Raw genomic sequence first — 22771 nt, 5'->3', positions numbered from 1 at the left:
AATTCGATTCGCGATCGCCCTAATAATATTTTTCGCTCGTTTCTGGAAAAGTGGCGAACGGAAAATGTTGCTAAGGTCCGAGGAACGATCTTTAATAATACAGCGATTTTTACCTTTTAAGCCGGCCGATTTAATGTATAATCACCGCTGTTTCGAGTCGCCTAACGACTTCCTCTTGCTTTGTTCCTAATAACAATGTAATTATTACGCAAAAGGCAGAAACTCGGTGAAACTCCGAACTTGCCCGATGGTGTACACGCCGCCATTGGCGCTCACCGTGGAAAAAAGACAATCTTTTTTTCTTATCTTAGAAAGTTATTCATCCTGCCACGACGATTTTGCGCGGACAATGAAATTGTCCCGCGGACAAACGCGAACGTCCGTCTTCGTTTCTCACTTTCGCATCCCGTCTTCTCCTACCTTTTCTTCGCTTCTGCCTCTAGTTGAATCGAAAAATATTCTGCTCACAATTTCACGAACGCTTTTTTCCTTTTTCTTCGGCTTCCTGTCCATTCTAAATATAATCTGTTCGTTTCTACGCTTTTTCCTACGCTTTTTTCTATCCTCTACTCTCTCGAAATAAATTAATGGGACGTTAAGAAGAGACGAAAAGCTAGATCATTAACAGTTTAATCTACTTTTCGGTATACCTTGGTGTAACTTGTAATTACTCAGTGTAACTGAAGAAAAAAAAAAGAAGAAAAGAGAAAGAAAAGAAGGCAATCGATGGACCGTGAGGTTTTTACGTATCGAAAACGCAAAATTGAGCATAGAACGGTTATTACGTAGTTCAGTGTGACTTACTTCGTAAAAATGAGAATATATTTTCTCAGTTGGATTCGCTTAACGTTGAGAAACTGAAAAACACCGAGACCCAAGCAGTTAAAGTGGCAAAAGGAAAGCCAAGTTATCAAGAATGGCTATAACACAGTGTGAGAACGTATAAAATATCTAAAGTAGAATACTCGTTATAATCTTTTTGATGGATAAAATCTAGGTCAAGTTCCACATCCCCGCGTCCAGAAAAATGTCAATTCGCATTTACAGACAATCGACTCATGTAGAATCGCCGCGCTTTAGATTCTCGCGTTTCAAAGATTATTGAAAAAATGTAATATTTCCATTGTTCTACCGCGTGGTTGTGGATTGTGCGGCAAAAATCACAGTTGTTTACCTATACATATACACGGCCGGTTGTCGTAATAATATTCAGATTTAAGTCCATCTTGCTGCAGCCCAGGGGCGGTGTTTGGTCGATACTTCGAGGAGGGATTGGTTGGCAACGACCCAACCACCGGTATAATTCAACCCTCGGATTTCTGTCACGTATATTATATTGGCTTCAGCCTATATTCCTCCCCCAGCGATTACTTGGCTGACCGTTTCAAAATGGTGAACGCCTCTTACGTGGAAATTTTCGATTCGTTCTCTTCCTTAGAACGACGATAAATGGAATTATCATCGCCGAGTAAGCAGAATTATATTTGGTGAATTTTTACTTGTACTTGCGTACAGTCGCAGTTATGTGCCATATACGTAGAGTATCGTTTAATTTATATTATTACGACACTTAGAGTAATTATCAGAGTGCGGGTTTTTCTGTACATGAAAAGTCTCTCTCGATATAATTTCGATGATTCTTTCGTTCCTCTTCAACTTTTTCACGAAATTGCTTCGCAACTAGTTCGCTTTGCTCCGACAGAACGTGTATAAACGAAGTACGTAACACCGTGGACTTTTTTTCTGCATCTGTCAAATTCTTCGAAACTTCCGTTCCACCCGTTGTAAACTATAACTGTTAAACTTATTTCGCAGTTTTTTTTTTGTAATTGTCACGATAGCGTGACTTTTGCTACGGGGAATGGAATTTCCAAGATATCGTAACTCTGATCTGTAATGGGAGATTTTTCCGCAAGCGAATAAATAAATAAATAATTAAAAAAATTAGAATCTAGACGTTTGCTTTGCATACTAAATATCACAACTGTCTAGCGTTGATATTAACGTTGATTCGTTTGTGGGAAACTTAACATCGCAAACGTGCACAGAATGCGTATACAAAAATATGTAAAACATGGAAAAACGTAATATTTGTTATGATACTCGGTAGATGAAATAAACTACACACGTTGCATTCTTCGGCTCGTGCTCTTAAAAGTATAAATTTCCATGAACATCCGCAGCTTAATCATAACAAATATACTAAACTTTGCGATATTTCATATATGTTCGCGTGTTTTGTGAATTCCATGCATCCTTCGACCTCCAAATTTTTCACCAACGCGCAAAAATCCAGCGTCCGATAATTATCGATAATTCGGAAGCTTGGCGATCGTCGAAGAACAGTTGCCCGCTTAAAATTCCCGATTCGTTCGCCCCGCTATATCGGGACTAAATTCCCGAAAATGTGTAACGCGATTATGCAAAGCGATCGATGTACTTTTAGACGGCGTTCTTTTTATAGTAGAAGAGCCAATTACGATTTTTCTCACGCGTTTCCGTCCCCGTACGTTCTTTCACCTTCGACGACGATCGCCTGGGATTTTCCTAAAGAGCCAACCAAATAAGAAAAAAGAAGATAAAGACGGGACGAAGAGAAACTGGAACATACGCGAATTTCCATATTACAAAACGTCAGTCTGTTTGAGCAGCTTCTAATTTCCTCCCGTTTCGCTCCAATTCCCTCGTATTCTTTTCTTATTCTTTCTCTTTATTTATATCGTAACGTAGAAACACCGCGGAGTTATTTAAAAGGATAATCAGACACACGGAATAGTTTCGTCATGCACGACGATAATTTATTATCTGCATTGGAAATATGCAAATAAGGCAGTTTAGAACACGTTGTCGCGGATTCTCGATCGATTACGACAGGTTTCTCTTCAATCGAATTCCACCACCGTTTCTGGATGCGGTGCTTTCGAAACGTTTCGAGGAAGAGGTAGCCAGAAACTGTTATGCGGCTGCCCGTAAACAGGTTCGCATGAAAACGTAAACTCGTTTTAATGTCCGCCTTAACGCGTGTCCTTGTTCCGTCTTTGCATTTTTATAGGCGTCGCGAGACATACAGCTGTACTAGCGCGCCGATGCAATTCCTCGAATCTCTGCTCCAACGAACAAAGAAGAAGAATAATTCCATCGATACTTCGCTGCACCAGAGTTTAGAGTTTGCTCGTCTCGTTTCGCCTTTTCCTTGCGAGCTTCTTCGCGTTCAAAGCGACGTATCTCCGCCAGCGAATACAACCGAGTTAAAGGCAGCTAACGAAACCCGAAATTGCAGATTCCAACACTCGAAGATCTGAAAATTAATTACTTCGCGAGTTTGAAAATTGGGAAATTTGAGAGCTCGAAGAGTCGAAGGTGGAAAGATTTGGGAGTTCGAAGGTTCGAGGATTTTTAGATCTGCCATTCGAAACATCGGAATTTCAAGAATTTTTTTCTTTTCACCTGAATCTTAATCGAGAGTCTGGCAGCGACGTGCAGCGAGCAGTTCGACGAACGAGCAACATGTTTGTCAGCCGGTCGTTGTTACGAACGTGATGATGTTCATTGATGGGTCGAGTTGGCTCGTACGATGCGTATTTTCGAACCGAAGTCTTAAAGGCGCCCTTACACTTGCTCCCTAGCATGAATGGCCGACCGGAAGCCACGAGTTATGACACTTGACATGGAGTCTTAAGCGCTTAAGTGTGGCCAAGCTGCGTGATCACATTGTATTCTTCGTACACAGGCGCTTACAGTCGAGAAACATGGCCTGATTCTCCTCTGTAATTACCAGCCTCCCAGTAGGCTGACTTTATTATTAATTTTAATCCTCCGGAGATTCAGAGCCAGAAACAATTTTACAAAACAATTTTTCCACATTTTACGAATTTTGCCGAATTGACATTAAGCTACTTAATTACGGATTCTTATTACGGCAAGCATCAATTATGCTGTTCGATAAGATATTTCTATCTAAACACATTTTTCTGCAGGTTTCGGCATAATGTTTTATCCACTACCCGATACGCAACTAACACGTGCAAACGATCATCAAGCGATTCCTTATGAAAAAACAAGGCGCAATCTTGCAACAAAATTTGTTCGTCGGAGACATTTATCAAGTATACTTGAACGTGGTTAATTCCAGGATAAATAGGAGAAAATAGAAATAATAGAAGTGGAAAATGGAATAAAATTGTTCCATAAAACTCACTGATTTAGAGAAAATTTGAAAGATCATACGCGTGGGCAAACTTTAAACGAACAAATTTTATTGCCCGCGTTTTACTCGTTTTAAGTAGCGAAATTCACGTATACCAGACAAACTTCCAAAGTCAGTTTTCTCGAAAACTAAGCGCCAGGGAAATACTATCTATAATAATAAATTTTTCCTACATTTTCTTTTCTTTTTTTCGCAAGAAATCGCCTCGCGCGTTGTACGCGTTATTCGACCGCATTCTGTATAGTAAAATTGGAGAAAATCCCCAAGTAAAAATTATTTCCTTTTAACCACCAGCCTATGAATCACTGAAAACGCACAAACTTCCTCGTCGGATCTATGAAAACGACGGCGCAATATTTTCCTGAAACTCAATCTTCTTTTTTACGCGAATGTTGAAACTTCAGATTCTGTTAGATGTTGGACCAACAAGAAAAAGCAAACTTATCAATTACTCGTTCTTGGCAATAAAATACGTTTGTTTACGAAACTATTGTACAAGTTTCGTAGTTCAACGGTGAAACTATAGATCGAGATTTCTCTTCGACACCGATCGTCGATCGGACTTTTCTCGTCCGAGTGGAACCTCGTAAATCAGAAAGCAACGTTGTGGCGTTCACCATGGAGTATTTTACAGGGAAGGAATTTACACGATCGAAGAAATTCCGGTGCGATTCTACCGCGATGCACATGTTCGTGTACGTTGACACTTTGATCCTTCGGCCGCATAGCCTTCCACCTCTAATTGGCCGTGAAATTCTCTCCCACTCGATGAACTCGCACTTTCTCTTGCATCGCGATCATTAGAATCCATAAGCTGTTTCCTAAGATTCCTAACATCGCGTATCGTTGCTTATCGTTGGACTGCGAATTTTAATGGAAATTCGAATTGTTACAGAGTAAGAAAAGTTCAGTAGAAATTTACTTTAGTTAGAAATCGTATCGAGCAACTTATATCGAACATTTCATACAGTTTTGCATATTATGCGCGTACTGTGCGTTCCTGCGTCTCTAAATTTAATTAATTTCACTATTGTTAATAAATCGCGAATTTTAAAACGAAAACTTACGTCTTTGTGCAGGCGATTTTTTTTTTTATAGATTTTATAGAAATTATGACTAACAGATACTTCACGTCGGATATTTTATATATATGCTTGCGTATTATTATATTTGCACGCTGTATTTTTGCATTTCTAAACTCTATTATATCTAACTATCGTTAAACACTCGATGCCATGCGAATCGTTCAGAATAAAATTACAGCAGTTAATCGTTGAAAAGTAGAGATTAGCGACTACGTTACGAGCATTAGTTGTTTCAAAGTTCACTTCGCGATTTATCGTCGCTCGACGTTTCAAAATAGTAGAGTCGATCGGTTTAGCTTCTCTAGGGATTCGCGTAACAAATCCGTCAGAAAAGCGAAGACATAGGAAGACACAGGTCGATGGTAAAACGCAGCAAAATACGGAATTCCACAGAGACACAGAATTAGCGACTGCATTGTCCAATGATTTCGAAATCAATCCCTTAACGCGTGTTCGGCCGAGAGACCTTTAAGAAGACCTCGAGGTGAAATATGTTCGTGCCTCTACGTTGCTTGTTCTCACCTGTAACGCCTCGTTACTCCCACGCGGATGTCTCTCTCACGGAATACCTGAATTACCTGCATCCTCGTTCCTAAACGCAGCTCGCTACAAGAAATAACTCGGATACATAAACCAGGATACGTGTCGTTTCTCGCCTTTATTCCTCGACTTGGCGAGCAAAGAGTCCTTGCAATGATTATATTCCAAGATCTAATTTTCTATCGAAGAATCTGTACGTACTAACAAGGGAAGACTCTGAAACCATCGATTCAAAAAACTATGAAACTTTGGGAATATGCAGAGGATATTGCATTACTTTTCTTTTTTTTTTTTTTTTTTTTTTTTTGCTGTTCAAATTCACCTTGAAAATGCGACTGTTTTACGATATCGCGAATCTCAAGAGATAGGAAAAAATGTTTCGGACAAAATTTACTCGCGTTAATTAGGACTCTCGTTTGGAGAAACGATTTATCAACGTTATAGCGAGTTATTGGATATTCACGCGTCGATTTCAAATCTTTAAAATAAATTTCCGCGGCGAAAAGAGATTGCGTAATATCTGTACGTATCTGCGAAGTTTTACTATTTTCAGGATTTGGGGATCCTTACCTGTAAGTATTAGAAGAAGAAGAGCAATTAGAAATTTTGTAGAAAATTCTTCTCTAATTTTCATCTTCTCCTACTTATCGCCCACTCGATATACTTTAAACCTTGCAAGAATGGTTATTTGTTTTTTAATACTTTATAATAACAAACGAACGTTTCACTATCGTTTTCGATTGTATTAAACGATCGGCTAATACGTCGCAGACAATTTTTCTACTAAAACCAATTGACTTATTCTATTACTGCGCTGCGTTTTCACATCGTATACCGTAAGACACCACGAGAAGACGTATATTTAGACGAGATTCGCGTTATCATGATCTCATAAGATCTTTGCCAGATAACGATCGTAAGGTAGCAGAATGAAACATGGATTCTTCTCGTTTTACACAGGTCGGGGCGATTTCGTCGGAGGCATAGACAATGAGGCCCTGGACTTCTCGCAGTTGGAAGATTTCATCAACAGCGACAGCGAACAACCCGCCACGTAAGTGATATTTATCCTTCTACGTATTTGTCTCTAATATAATTTTTTATATCTTCTAATTATTTTACGATTATTTTCTACATTATATTCATCCAGGGCAATACAAATTTCCTATTTAAGAAATTGCTTAATTTTCGGTTAGAAGTTAATCATTTGATTATACTAGTTCGAAGGATATCTCGCGTTTTGTAGTGGATTTTTCAAAAATTTGGAAGCCGACGCTGACTGAAACGATAAACAGTTAAAAGATTGCTAAGGCGATGAATCGAGTTCGTTTCCAACGAATCGATAAACAAACTGGTAGCTTTTTACGCTGACGCGACGCGTTAATTATTTCGATGTTGCAATTAACAGAGGCTGAGTTTTCTGTTTAGCTAAGACTCCTTTCTACGTTTGCAACACGATAAAAATGTCGCACTTTGATCGGACAACGCATGATTTTAAGTTGTCTTTCTCTCTGTTCTTTTTTTTCCTTTTGTTTTAATGACAACGACGTTTGACTTGAACTGGAAGCCATCGTTAACGCCTACATCACAGAGACACGTGTGCGTGTGTAACAACGTTGTGCAAACAGAATCTCCATTTCCATGATTCGTCAGTGTGTTCTACTTATCAATCTCTTTGCATCGACCTCCATGAATTTTTCGATGAAAACGAAAATTCTGCGTACATTCGTTTGTCAATTTTTGAAATATTTCCAGCTCGTACAATATACTGCAACTAGATATACATTTTATAAAATACTGAAATCACTGACAACATACGTAAATGTTGGTAGGAAATAAAATTGTTCACGAAGAAAGTGGCTCGCAAAAGTATTCGTACCTTTGTCACGGCAAGCTTCTATTATTTATATCGTATCTGTTATATTAAACATTTTGAAATTTTATTAACACCGTAATCTGACGCGACTGACATTATCATATCGCAGGATATTTATATAACAGCGGCAGGATATTCGTTGTAAAGTTATATTTAGTAAAAAATTAGATACGCCGTATGGATAGCTATTTTAAAGATATAAAAAATATTAGAAAAGAATCGACCAAGTGCCGACATTTATTAACATTCTGAATGATTACACGTTTAAGTGATTTTGCTGTCTCTGCAAAATACATACTCGTCCTGAATATCTTGTAACTTCTGTATATATTTTCAGAAGCGTTAAAGATTTTCTAACATAATCATGACAGTTGGGTGTCATTACACACACGTAATATATCCATGAAAAGTGTACGAGCGCTTCCGCCAGTCACTGCAATAAGAAATCTCCTACTATTTGCGTTTCCAAATTATTACGTAAAACAAATCCAATAATTCGTAGAAAATATTAAGTTCTTTATTCAAATATGAAAGCTAATCTGTCGAACGTTGTGATCTTTATTTTGATAGAACAGAATGGATCATACGTAATTCGATAAAATAATATAAATCCATTATTTCCTTATAAAACTTTATAAGAAAGTTTTCAGATCATCTAATACCACAACTATACGTACACACTTCGCGCGTGAATACCGAGAAAATTATAAAATAACGCGAAAGTTACAAAATAATTGCCCGAAAAATGTAAAAGGGTCTCCAGCTAATTGCTTCTCCAAATTATTCGAATACCTACAACAATATACTTCGTAACTCGAAAATACTCGATCACCGAATACCCATCTGTAAATTGTTCACGATTTACGTATTTATCAACGTTCCCCTGCTCGCCGTATTCACAGCTTACAAACGCCACACGCAAAATGACACTTTCATCCGGTGCATCTGAAAACATTCGATAAAAACAGATAATGAAAAACTTATGGCCGACAGTGTACACGTCTGCATAAAACGCGTACAGAAGAAAAAGGATGGTGCACGCGTGTGACAGACACGAACGTACGAACATTCGTCGAGTACGGTCGTCGAACACAATAATCGTGTATGTATAGGAGCGTGCGCGCGTGTAGAAAAAGCAGACAGATATCGCGTGGTAGCGACCGCAGAGGTGTAATGATATAATGACAGAGACAGGCTGGACGGAATTGATGGAATCAGTGCTTGCCGTGTTAGGCCTGGTAATCCAACCTAACGCACTCGTCCCATTAAAGGCCCCGCGCTGATCTCAGAAACAGATTTCATTCACGGATCAACCGAATGGAAGCTCTTCACCCTTGATCCCTGTTGCGCCGCGGGTCAATGGGATTAAAACCGCTGGAAATTGTCTATTATAGCTTCCATTCCGTGTTTCATATGCGATTCTGTGCGACTTTCGATGGTGCGGTTTGCTCGAAATAAATTTCATTTGGCAAAATCAAAATTCATTTGGCAATCGAGGTAAGGTCGGTTGGGATTACGATAGCTGGAAAAGTGCTCCATCGTAGCTTTCGTTCGGTGTTTCGTATATGATTTTGGGGGAAATTTCGAAAGTTCGCGAGCCGAGCGAGTCTTGGAAAATAAAGCTCGTTCGGGAAAATTAATCGAACGCAAACTTGAAGCGTCGCTCCGTTGCGTCGAGGGTCGATCGAAACAGCTGGGAATTGTATATTGTAGATGATTGTGGAAGAAATTTGGAACGTTTGCCGGGGCTTTGGAAAGAGACAAGGGCTTTTAGAGAGACAGCAAATTGCGAATCAAGTGACTCGTCGAAAAGGAATTTTGTTTGAGAAAATTAATCGAATGTCAACTGTTTGAGAGCGATCCCTGTCGTGTCAAGGGTCAATAGAGTTAAAACAGATAGAAATCGTCTATTATAGGTCCTACGTTGCGTGCGTGATTCTGTAGAAAGTTGAAGAAGTTGAAGGATTTGTGTAAGACTTTAAGACGCTTGGAAACAGGCTATCGAGTACAATTTTTGTGGGCTTCTATTGCAGACGTAAAATTTGGATCAAATTGAGAATCTGAAGAACGAGGAATTAAGGATCGAACGAATTAAGGAAAGACGTTAGATTTAGCTTTGGTAGACGATGTTACAATACCAACGTCACGATGCTGTTTACTGATCGCCACGAACGAGAGATAAAATTCTTTCCAATAAACTGTTAGCGAGGAATGCATAAAAAAAGAACGTAATTGTTCTTGAGCCAAGAAGAAAATATTCAATGGTAATTGGTACAAGTTTCAAGGATTCGTGGATCTGAAATCGCGACAGGATAATTGCATAATTACGAGGGGCAATATAATCGTATCTATTATTCAATGTAAATCCTTGTTTAGATCGTGTCAGGGAAACGGAATACGTAGAAAAATCTCGAAGGGAAAATCCGAAAATCGAGTTTTCTCTTGACAGCAGACAATCATCGTTAATATCGATAAGAATACATTGAAACATCGAGTAATTTGTTATTATCATCCGTTTATCGATGATAATTACCGCAGCCGTCGATATCGATTGATTCGTTAAGTTCCAATCATTCTTTTCGAGCAGAGTATCCGCTTCGTATATCGAGCGTTAAAATAGGAAAACAATTTACTTGAAATAAACCTATAATTAATAAGACAAGAGTATGATTGGATAATGACCTGTAGCGCATAATTCATTTCTTTAGACGATACGTTGGAAGATGTAAACGTCCGATAAATTCCTGCGCTTCTTCCATCATAGAACCTCTGCAAATCTACAGTAATATAAAATAAAAAAAAAAGCTTCTACGCTTCTAAATTTGCGAACTTTTGTAAAACAGGCGACTATTCCGGTATTCTGGTATCTCGTAAAAATCGTAGCTTATGGTATCTTGTTTTATTTGCACGTAATGTCTCGCAATTTTCAGTCGTACGATCAAATTCCCATCCCATTGCGTACCATTTTTACGCTGATTTTTACGCTGCGATTGCACGATTAATTATTTCATGGTAGATATTTCGCTGATACATTGGCGCATAATGAGAACGGGGGTGGAACGACGACACACGGTGGTCGTGTGGAGGCGGCAACCACTCAACAACCACCGTCTCGATTACCATCGCCGATTACCCAAAGTCATCCGGCCTCGAGTACGTGCACATCCGGTACCACCACTGTACCAAATGGCGCCGCTTACAAGGATCCGCAATCGTACGTTCACCCGTAAGTCGAGTTCGCCTAAGGCGAGGGCTAGAATGTCAACCTAGTGGATTAAGTAATTCGAAACCATTCATGGTTTAAATCCTTATAAATTGATACTCTCTGAGAGCCATTTTTCTGTGCATATAATAATGTAACGGTCGCTATGCAGATAGAATCGTTGCTTTCTTTTTTTTTTTTTTTTTTTAATGAATATTTACGCTGGTTCTTTTCTTTTTTAATTTTATTTAAAACTACAGGCGATTTAACGCGATAGAAATCGGAAACGGTTATGTCACTTTGTAATGGTAACATAGAGAAAAGGCTATTAAAGAAATTAGAAATTTTGCATTAAATAAATCATTCGTACTGATGTTCTAACATTGATTCATGGTCATGATTGGTAAGATGAAATTACTCGGAATCTGAGTATTATTTAGAAGTATGAAACGCTTTAGCTGGCTGCTCTGTTGTAGACATGCTTTGCCAGAAAGCCCACCGGACAGCGGCAGCGAACCACCGTATTCTCCGCCAGGTCACAACGACACACAACATGTACATTCACCGCGTAAGTTCGCAAAATATTCTGTTAAATATTCAACGACGTTGTGCTCGATGTTCGATCGATAGATGTTCCTACATTTAACTACAAGTCCATAAAAGTATTCCAATAGCGCGTGCCATAAGCGACAACATGGTCGATGGCTGACTTTATTTTGCAAGATGTTTGATAAATTATTACTGCCAATTGATCATTGAACAAGAAAGATTTATTCTCTTGAAGTAAATGATAAATCAATAACATCGATGTGACAAACACGTTTCTCGCACAATACCGTAGGCTAAAAGGTTGAATGTTTCGTAACAATGATACCCGGAATATATTTGGCAAAGATACTTAGTTAATATTTATGATGATATTTAGAATATTTTATGAAAAATTGTCAAAAATCATGCGCAATTGCAGATCAAAAGGTAGCTCTTCAGGAGATGCTTCTTCATCACCAAGGCAATCAGGCAAATTACGCACCAAATTTACTACCGTCCTCCCCGAGGACTTTAACATCCTCCACGGATTCGATGCTGCTAACTCATACAGTGCTGACGTCTCACCTCGGCCCAGGAACGCCGAATATCCAATCGCAACAGCCGATAGGTCAGACTCTAGTACCTCTGCCACACGAGCACAGTCCTGGTAACATGAACACGTTGTACTCGTCGTTACAATCGGCACCCAAGAAGAGAAAATTGAGCCAGGATGGTCTTGTCCATGTGAAGCAGGTGCAACGAGTAAAATTTTTTTACTGTCATGATTATACTAAAGTAATTAGATACTTAAGAAACTGTGATTCGACGACTACAGGAAAAGAATATAATAAAGTATATCTTTTGTTTGTTATAGGAGAGTTACTAAAATTGTGTTTTTATTTAATCTCCAGATTGGAAGAATAATTTTTCCCACTTCTGAATCGCTTAAACGTCATCCATCATTTTTTACACGCAACACCTTGTAATTTCATGGATTTATCGTTTGTTCTTCGATCTTTATCAACGTAACAGAAAAATTGTAATACTTGATTTTTGGTATTTAATTAAACGTGTGAACTGAGTTATATTTCCTTCCTGTGGTCTTTATTTCCGGATTGATCGTATTAAAATTCTACACCTTGGAGTAGAAGTAGATAGACAGAGAATACAAGTGAAAATGTATTTTATGCTTGCAAATATCTTTTGTCAAATTCACATCGTGAAAGATTATTGGAAAAGTATCGTTGACCGATCTGATACATTCTTATTTGTCCAGGAACCTGAACTGGGTACCGTGGAGCACAGTTGCAGTAGCAGCAGTGCAGTTCTCGATGGCGACGAAGTGGCAGACAATAGCTATATAGATGCCAGCTATCAGTGCATCCGATTTCATCCCTTTCAGCAAACTTCCTGGCACGTTCTATGCGATCATAATCTGAAGGAACTTCCAGTTCCTCATTACCGAGTAGACGCGGACAAGGGATTCAATTTCAGCAATTCCGACGACGCGTTTGTGTGCCAGAAGAAAAATCACTTTCAGGTATAAGAGTTTCAAAGGAATTTAACAAAATAACCGTTGAATACCATTTAGATTAATAATATGTCGTTTATACGATATCATAGTATCAAAGGATACATGAAATGTTCAAAGTATAGCGCTTTTTATAATATTCCATTAGGTAAATAATCTACCCAAGTCCTACTCTTCCAACTATATTCTCAAACATGTGAATTCGCATAAAAATCCACAATCTATACCACTCGCGTTACATTAATCACACTTTGGGTTAACAATACTTTTCTTGTATATTATTCGAGACAATGAAATCAGCGAATGTAATTACATGAAATATCTTCAGATTACTTGCCACGCTCAGCTCCAAGGTGAAGCTATATTCGTTCGAACCGGTGAAGGTTTGAAGAAGATAAGCAGTTTTCAGCTACACTTTTACGGCGTCAAAGTTGAGTCTCCGACGCAGACTATCAGAGTGGAGCAAAGTCAAAGCGACAGGAGCAAGAAACCGTTCCATCCAGTGACGTAAGTACACAGACAGATTTACAACGATTCCACACGAATCGATCGAACAGTGTGCATTATTCTTTTTTTGTTTCACATTTTAATATCACACGCGATGTGAAAATTATGAAGCAAAAACGTTTCGGAATCTTTGGTGCGAAATTCTAGCCGCTTTCTCACGGAAACTATTAAAATGGTTACGTTACACTAAAATAGAGCTGCTTTCAGGGTGGAACTAGGCGGCGAGCGTGTTACAAAAGTAACCGTTGGCCGTCTTCACTTCAGCGAGACGACCAGCAACAATATGCGAAAGAAAGGGAAACCGAATCCGGATCAAAGATATTTCCATTTAGTTGTTGGCCTGCACGCACACACCGCTGACCAAGCCAGCTATCAGGTGGTAGCTCATGCGTCTGAAAGAATAATCGTCAGGGTAATTATATCTCTAATTACGATATCATCCAGATTCAATCTGCCACTTAACTTGTCGTAGATACAAGCAGACGCGTTTTTATCCTGTTACGAGCTATAAATCTTACCGAAGAAATTGTAGGATATATTTATTTCTTTAGCGAAGAGTAACTACTGTGCTAAATTCAACACACTTCGATCGTATCATCCCTCTCCTATTTGTAAAGATATACCGAAGAAAAGGAAAAGGATTTGTCAGGATTAAATACGATGTTTTCTGAAAATAGCCGATAGATAGACACAGTTTTATAAAAAGCTGTTAGGCAGCAATATTTTTTAAAATAAAATTTGTCACGAAATGGAACGATGCAGGCAAGCAATCCTGGCCAATTCGAGTCGGAAGGCAGTGGCGTTGGCGCTGAAGGTGGTTGGCAAAGAGGAGCAGCACCGGATAGCGTTTACCATGCCGGCCGAGTTGGAATTAACACGGATAGGCCTGACGAAGCTTTGGTTGTCCATGGCAATATGAAAGTACTGTCATTTAGTTACAATACTGTAGCATAGATATGACAACTTAACAATGGAGCCATTGCTAATGAATAATGTTCACAGGTGACTGGCCATATTGTCCAACCCAGTGATGCACGGGCGAAACAAAACGTACAGGAAGTGGACACGCGTGAACAATTGCGAAACGTGCAACAGTTGAGAGTAGTTCGTTATAGATACGCGCCAGAATTTGCACAGCATTCTGGTTTGGGTATCAAGCAGCAAGAAGACACGGGTGTCATAGCGCAGGAAGTGCAGCAGATACTACCGGAAGCTGTGCTGCCAGCTGGAGACATTGTCCTTCCAAATGGCCAGAGAATCGAAAACTTTCTAATGGTGAACAAGGAGAGGATATTCATGGAGAATGTTGGTGCTGTAAAAGAACTGTGTAAAGTAAGATGCTCATCCAAGCTTTTTATCCTTCAACTTCTTTTCCTTCTATCTTTATCCTCTAATTATTATTCCTATATCTTTTTTGATTCCTTTAGTATCCTTATTTTTTGTGATTTTTATTTGAACTCGTCGTCAGACAGTATGCTGAGATTTTGTGAAATTTGTCAGGTAACCGATAGCTTGGAAACTCGCATAGACCAACTGGAGCGAATAAACAAGCGGCTGGCAAAGCTGAAGAGGGGCGATAGTCTGAAAAGTTCGATTAGTACAATCTCTAGTATATCAAGTAACAAATACTCATCCTCTATCAATAGTAAAACTACCGTACAAGGTAAAGGAAAGAAGAGCGAGCGGGAGGACGAACTTCTGTGCAGTAATAAGTTTATCCAGATTATCATTGTTATACTTATCCTTATTATGGCGTTTTGGTAATTACAATTTCTTACATACAACTTGTATATGCTCTTGTACTAAACAAATGACTTGAGTGTTTGATCGAGTGTATTTAAATTTCAGCTTAGTAGCAATGGCGACGTTATACTTCTTAGAATATCAGAAACGTAGCAGCCTCGAGTGGACCGCGGTAGCTAGCAATGGAATGTTGGCTATAAGACCAGTTCATCCGTCGACAGCGTCGAGTACGCCTAATTACGATCCTCGTTACAATTCGTTGTTAGATAGTACATTGTCGTCTTCGTATACCAAGCACGGATCCCATAGTAGAGGCTTGGACAGTAGTTTGTCTGTGAAAACCAACGCGTTCTCCACGCAAGCGCCTCATACGAAACAACAGCTTTACTCTCAAGAAATTACTTGGTATCCTATTAGTCATTCTGGACCGCAACCAAAACTTGAGAAAAATAGGTTTGTAATTATTAACAATTTTAATTATTCCTTGCTTTATTATTTACTGATAATTATTAAAAATTATCGATGTAAGCAACTTACAGTATCCTTTGTTCCCTTCAAGTTTGAGATATTTCAATGTGTTAAATTATTTTAGTGAATTTCCTGGGAACTGGTTGGGTAGACATGGCGCCGGTGCTATTCCCAGTAACGTGGATGAGAACGATCAAGGATCGGAAGTGGACTCGTCTTTGAACAAAGGTCCAATTCCACTAGGTAGACCGTCGAATTGTCCCAGACACTTTAGCGAGTTTGAAAATCCCTGTCAGGTAACATCTTTTCGAATCGAATCTTCTATTTTGTCTTATTCCTTTTAATGCTTGTATTTTAAATGCATATATATTGTGCTTTAGATATTCTGTTGTACAGCCAAGATTCATCAGTTCGAGGATCCTCAACCTGATCATCCTCCGGAGAAGAAATCAATCTGTAAGTCGCATGTTACTTTGTCTCTAAAATTTTTTTCCTGGATATATTAAAACGACGCAATAAGAAATACTTTCCCATTGATGTGCGTAAACAAGAAATTCCTATTTTATTTTTTAGCAGATCACATAGAACAGCCATTGAACGTGTACGAAGAGAAGCGTAAAATAAGCAAAAGTTTCCAGAATGGTATCAGCCCGTCTGATCCAAGCACGCAGACACTTGTAAAAGAAGTAAGAGAAACATCAGTTAATTTTTTATGTTAAAGATTATCTTGGATAGCGTAAGAAATTATTCTATTTGTTACAGAACAATTACAAATATCTGCATAAAAGAACAAGGAGAGAAACCGGTAGTGGAGATTGGGCGGAAGTTGCCAGCAATGCTGCTGGATCGTTACCACCAGAACCAAAGCCACAGTTGTGGATAGTGGCAGAAAGCTTTAATACTTCGCTCGATCAAAAGTATTGTTCCGCGTCCTCGCAGGATACGCCGAATAATATATCTTGCATCATTCCTTTGTCCAAATATATGCCAGATGTTCAACTCACGTTACATTTTATGTAAGTTCATAACTTTTTTAGACTATTAAGATACTAATAAAATAAAAAAAATTGTAAGTGAAATAAAATATGTCTAAATGCAGTACAGTAAGTAATAGAATAAACAAAAGTGTGATTCTGAATATGTTTCACATTGGAATATTCCACATGTTTAATTATAATCTGATTCTTCGCTTATGCTTCAGTGGAATGCCTTGGTACGGTCAAGTAGTGCAACAGTGCTCCTCGCCAACAAGTCCTGGCGTCGATGAGTCTCTAATTTGTGGCCGGAAATACACGATGCAACAGCAAGCTCAGCTGAAGATCGACATTGAAAGTAACAATCAACGGGGAGATCAATCCTTCCCTCTCGATGTTGCTCATTATCTCAGGAGAACGTTGAGGTTTCGTGTACCTACTGTACAGCCGCAAGAGGTAATTAATCCTGTCATTTCAAATTAAATCTCTTTTCTCTCAAATGTTCATAAATATTATAATTTCTCTCTTCTTTCGATTTCTCTGTTACAGAATATCTGCAAGAATAAACACGGTGTCGATTACTCGGAGTACACGTTGCACTTTTATCGAGATTGCGACGAATGATTACTCTCTTAACGGAAAAAGATTCTATCCGTTGAACATCTATGCAGTCAGGACCTTCTTGTGCCTTCGTGACATATTCCGTCTCCATTTTCTCCGACTATGAAATTATATACAATGTGTTTGGTAATATATCTATAATATACATATCGTCAAATGAATCTGTAACTGTATTTTATATGTTATTACGATATACTATGTAGGATGAAGACTATGATGATCAATAGGAACGGATAGATCTTACAAACTCAAGCTAGATGTAATGTAGTAGGACTTAGAATTTCCATTTCATCGGTTAGGAAATTATACGTGCTCCTTTGCGTTAAAGACATTGAGGGTATAAAGAATTCATTAGTTGATGGGTGGTAATTCAAAGACTTTATTATTTCTCTTGTTGTAGAAAACATGAAAAGCGGTAGCGAAAGTAACGTTATTAAGTGTAAAATATTGTACAAAATGAATTAAATTTAACGTTAAATATGAAATTTTTCAACTTGTATCAATACATATATGCCTATTATCTCTTTTTAAATCAGAATGATTTCAAAATCACACCCATCAACTACAATCAAGGATCGTAACGTATCGTTCCAATCATTTTTACGTTATTTATACTCATGTACAGAATATTATCAATATTATTACTATTATTATTATTATTATTATTATTATTACTACTACCATTATTATTATCGAAGGAATATTCGCACTACATTAAGAGAAAAAATCTAACGATCGATGTTCCAGTCAAATCATATCTTTGGTTTAATTTATCGATTATATTCTATGTACAGCCTATATATTTTCATTCATTGCCGATCTACATATTTACTATCTAAAGACAAAACGTATCACGTAGAAAAATAACAAACGATATATTCTCTAAAAAGTAAAATGGACTTTACAATGGGACAGAAACTAGGAAGACCTTCAACTAAACGTGAATAATTTATGAAAAAAGTCTATTTATTAAAAATGTACAAAGCGATATCGGTCATTCTTTATTAATTTTCTTCTTAAGATCTTGATGTTGCACGATCATAAATTTCATTTGGATACAGTAAACATTCACGAGGCGCGTTATCATAGAATTTCAAGTTCCTAAAAAAGGTATTTGTATGATAATTGTCCATTTCGTATGGTAGAATTAGTTGCATACACTTTATTTGCACCTACTCTCTAAGCAATCTTTATTCGTTGCATGCGAGTAGATCGCCGCTATTCACATCGAATCATTATTATTGATATCACTATTATTGTTGCTAATTACAATACCTAATAAGACTACTATCATCGTTACGTATCTGTAATTAAATTCAAGTTATATCTTTGCATTCGCGAGATTCCAAGTGCTATCCTATAATTAGTTACTTTACTTTTAAACATCTTAAAACAAGAGGAAGAAATAGTTATCTATTGGCATGCAGGATGTTAAAAGACGTTGCAGTCAAGTCTTTTAAAGGCATCGAAACAAGCAAAAAATCTTAATAAGCAAATAGCTGCAAGAATACAAAGTTTCAAAGTTGTACTATCTTTTAAGCTACTATTTTAATAAGTTTTATCTTCTAACATAATAGCAGAGCATTATTGGCTGTCTACGCTTGTAAAACTACAACCACATCCTTCTATTTACTATTGCCGAGTGACATCATATGTTTGTCTACAATTATGTAATACTAGTTGTACTAGCTTATTTTATTTGATTTTGTAATAAGCGAACAGTCGTAACAGCTCGCTTCGGATGTTTTAAACATCGACCTAGTTAAGTCTGTTGCTCCATCAGAATAACATTCGTAGCTAAAACTATTTTCTGACGATCAAGTGAATAATTTTGCGCTCCTTTTTATTAAGATATTTTTATTTCTTTCGATAACTTTTCATCAAATGTACGCTGCATGCTCGACTGCTACATATTTTAGTACCCTGCATGTATACACTACTGGCCAGAAATGTCAATCCAGTTGTACCTATTACATCAAACCTCTTGTTCACACTGTTATTAATTCGAAGTGATTCGAAGTGATTGATTAAACCTCTTGAGAACCTAAGAACTAAAGAATTTTCTAAATCAAATTGATATATCGTTGAACACGTACGTTCCATGCTTTCGGCCAGTTGTGTACGTACAAATTAACACATCGTCGTTGTAATACGATTAATATAATTTATCGTAATTTCATTTGTATCTCTCTGAGACAGAATCCAGTTTCTTCGACGCGTTATTCCACTCTTCTAATTTTGTATTTATCTCTCGTGTACATGCGATCGAAACGCGCCACTTCTGCCGTCCATACGTTTTCCTTACGCGGAGACATTTTATTGTATGTTTTAAGCGAATATTGACAAATATCCACGTATATAATATATACATATATACATATATATATATATATATATATTTTTACAGAGAATATATAAGCTCACACGCACGAGCATACGGTTAGCGCGTATCAATTTTTCATGTACGTGGATCGTGTAAAAAGGAGACGACGCTGTTGTACAGTAATTATACGTAATGATACGCGTGATGATAATATTAATTATACGTATAAACGCAGATATACACGCAACGTATAACACACACTGAGACATTAGAAATGTTCGTTAGAAAGTAAAGTAGATATAGTCATGTAAGAAAAATCGACGGTTCAATTCAAATTAATTCGACGATAGTTCCCATAGTATTATCTCATTCTCCATACTTTATTCCATCTGCAATTTCATCTTCTGATTTCTTTTTATTTATGTATACTTTTCTGGTTCGATAAAATGATTACAAACATGTGAAAAGATTCGTCAGGAATAACAAGGGATGAATCGTGTTTCGACTATTAATATTATATTGCCTAATATATATATATATATAATATATATTTAATATAAATATGCGTGCGCATATGATATCACAGTAATATTGATATTCCGTGTATAATTGTTCGTAAATGTTGATTTTATACAAAATCTACTGAAAAAAGAAAAAAAGAAAGACGAGTAGGTCTTGTATAAGGATTGAATGAGAGAGAATATTTGATGTATTATTTCCTTGGAGGATTCTACGAACAATCGACATTTGTATATTTTTCATTTATCATTTGTAACGCTTTATTGTTGCTTTTACGTTCGTTATCGTTTATTGTATCGCTATAATGTATCAGAACTTGTTATTGTTTTATATTTCGATGTATTATACCGACAGGTATCCGAAAGAAGCAAAAATGAAAGAAAAGGCAAGAGAAGGATCTACGTATACAAATTTTAGTTCATTTTTCATGACTCCGCAGGGGGGTTGATTTTTCTTTTTTTTTTTTTTGGTTTGTTTTTTCTAACTAAAACGAAAATAGACAAAGTGATCGCAGAAGTGTCATAGTGTTGTAAACAGCAAAGGAAAAATTTCGGAATAAAATAGAACGTCTATAACGATAAGTACATATTTCGTAAAGAAAGAATTTCTCTTTTAATATAAGTAGCATAATCTCGTAAGCCCTAAGTAATTGTCAGTAGGATTTGTACATACAGTTTCTAGCGTATTGCGATGGTACGTGTACTACTTGCGGTAAAAGAACGTTCTGAAAGACGTTCGTCTTCGAGCGAATTAGAGTTCGTAATATGTAATTATACGTAATTGTAATGCTGTCGATGGAAAAAGACGAATTACACGGAGACATGTAATTTTCCAGTGATATTTGTACGCGTCGTATCATCCGATCGTCGATTTCGTTTTACGAAACAAACGCGGGGGAAAGATCGGTCGTTTGTTGAAACTTGAGGAAAAATTCGATATACACGTTAATCGATAAGTTAATTTACGATATTTAAATATTTAAATATATTGGTATCTATATTTATGGAAATTACCTGGTAAAATCGAATCTACGCTAAACCGGATATTAATTTTAGAATCTCTTCTTCGACGAATTTTTAACGATGGCGAAAGCTTTCTTCGTTGAACGCTTTTCTTTTATTTATTTCTTTTCGGTGATCTCTGAAAATGGCGAAAGCATAGTTGTTAAAACTCGAGATATCGAGTGAAATTAATCCTAATTATAATTAATGTGCAATTTGAACGAGGTATATTAAAAAAAAGAAGAAAAGAAAAGGAAAGAAAGGATACTTTGAACGTGATCAATGAATAAATGCAATTGAACGATTGACTCGCTAGTCTCATTATACTCTGTTCTAACGTTTCTCTTTTCTATTAATATCAGACGTATCTTTCATTTGATCAATCGGACGATTTATATCGTCGCTCGTCGAGCATCGAATAGCGCTATTTATGTATATTTGAACAGACTAAAAAGCAAAAGATGGGAAACGCATGTAAATGTTATATTCACGTATTTATGAACGTATTGTTAAGCCAAATATACATATATATATATATATATATATAAATATATACATACACGTAACGAAACTGTATTCGCAGGAAAATAAAGATATTGCTCCAAAAACCTTTCTTTCATTTTTCACTGCGTAAAACAGAATGAACTATACGTCTCGATTTGCGTGCTACGTTTAAATTAACTATAATCTGATCGATCGATCAAACGATCGAAAAGAATAGCCGCGCCAACGCTCTAATAATTTTCTTGTAACTGTAAATTAAACGCTAAAAGAGAAATAAATAAAAAAGCGGAGTTCCCGTTGATTTTGATCGGGCCAGTAGAATAGGAACCGTATCTGACCTTGAGCTATTAAGTAGAATAAGGATCGTGGTCAGACGAGTTCGGCAGAATGTTCCGCGGATCGTAAAAGTGGAATGGCCCTGTTTCTTCTCGTCTTTAAACGAATGGAACGAGTCTCGGCGTTCAGATAAGTGGAATAAGACATCGTAGTCGGACGTCATCGCACGGAACTGATCGGACTCGTATACTTCGATCGCTGTTGTAATTTTTCTACGATTCATTGAATTTAACATCGATCGATAGCAAGGCAACATGGATCTACTGAAGAAAAAATTCTGCAAATGTCCAATTTATCGGACATTTTTCAGAATTGTTGAAATCATTCTTGAATCGGAAACAGAGATGTTTCATTGATTCTGAAGTTTTACGCGAGTTTCGAGAAACGATCGTACGGCAGAAGTTTCCATTCACAGAACACTCTGCTCTATCTGGAAACGCCGTTATTTATTTATCTCGAGGAACGGATATCCGCCAAAGCAAATGCAAAGTCGGTCAATGAAAAGCCACGGTACGAAAGATCGTCGATCAAGCATCTCGTGGAAGCCAAAGACGTGACGTGGAGGAGCGAAAATATCGTTCGCGGTCCCTAAATAGCGTACAGCCATCGTCGCGGTTTCCGCGTCTGCTCGACGTCCGCCTGTCTTTCAGCTACCGCCACGATTCGTCTGTTATTCCGACAAGTCCGGTCCCTGTTTGACGCGTCGTCGATATTTTCGTCGACGTCTTGTCATCAACGTCGAAACGTGTCTTCTTTCAGTCGCTTTTATCGCAAACCGTCCCCTGCTATTCTTGCTGTATCAAATT

At 37.5% G+C, this 22771-nt stretch overlaps 1 protein-coding gene across 7 annotated transcripts in view; it reads left to right on the top strand.

Annotated features, from left to right (window-relative positions):
- LOC126921299 (myelin regulatory factor-like protein) overlaps positions 1-21668 on the top strand; it is a 67588-nt gene extending 45920 nt beyond the window's left edge. For 2 of the 7 annotated variants that reach the window (XM_050732766.1, XM_050732770.1), the window contains exons 2-18: positions 6793-6886; positions 10725-10934; positions 11387-11478; positions 11878-12200; positions 12715-12978; positions 13298-13476; positions 13684-13888; positions 14239-14397; positions 14479-14808; positions 14977-15236; positions 15325-15672; positions 15812-15983; positions 16068-16143; positions 16261-16373; positions 16450-16703; positions 16889-17117; positions 17211-21433. In XM_050732766.1, coding sequence (XP_050588723.1) covers positions 6793-6886; positions 10725-10934; positions 11387-11478; positions 11878-12200; positions 12715-12978; positions 13298-13476; positions 13684-13888; positions 14239-14397; positions 14479-14808; positions 14977-15236; positions 15325-15672; positions 15812-15983; positions 16068-16143; positions 16261-16373; positions 16450-16703; positions 16889-17117; positions 17211-17285 — 3383 coding nt within the window. In that variant the 3' untranslated portion in view covers positions 17286-21433. Of the gene's footprint in view, positions 1-6792; positions 6887-8948; positions 9206-10724; positions 10935-11386; positions 11479-11877; positions 12201-12714; positions 12979-13297; positions 13477-13683; positions 13889-14238; positions 14398-14478; positions 14809-14976; positions 15237-15324; positions 15673-15811; positions 15984-16067; positions 16144-16260; positions 16374-16449; positions 16704-16888; positions 17118-17210 lie in introns of those variants that run through there. The other 5 variants (XR_007712275.1, XM_050732769.1, XM_050732767.1 and 2 more) reach the window with 5 other exon arrangements.
- Positions 21669-22771: the final 1103 nt, after the last annotated feature.

Source organism: Bombus affinis, chromosome 10, assembly GCF_024516045.1.
Source record: "Bombus affinis isolate iyBomAffi1 chromosome 10, iyBomAffi1.2, whole genome shotgun sequence".
Classification (NCBI taxonomy): Eukaryota; Metazoa; Arthropoda; class Insecta; order Hymenoptera; family Apidae; genus Bombus; species Bombus affinis.
This window is presented reverse-complemented; position numbering and strand designations above follow the sequence as displayed.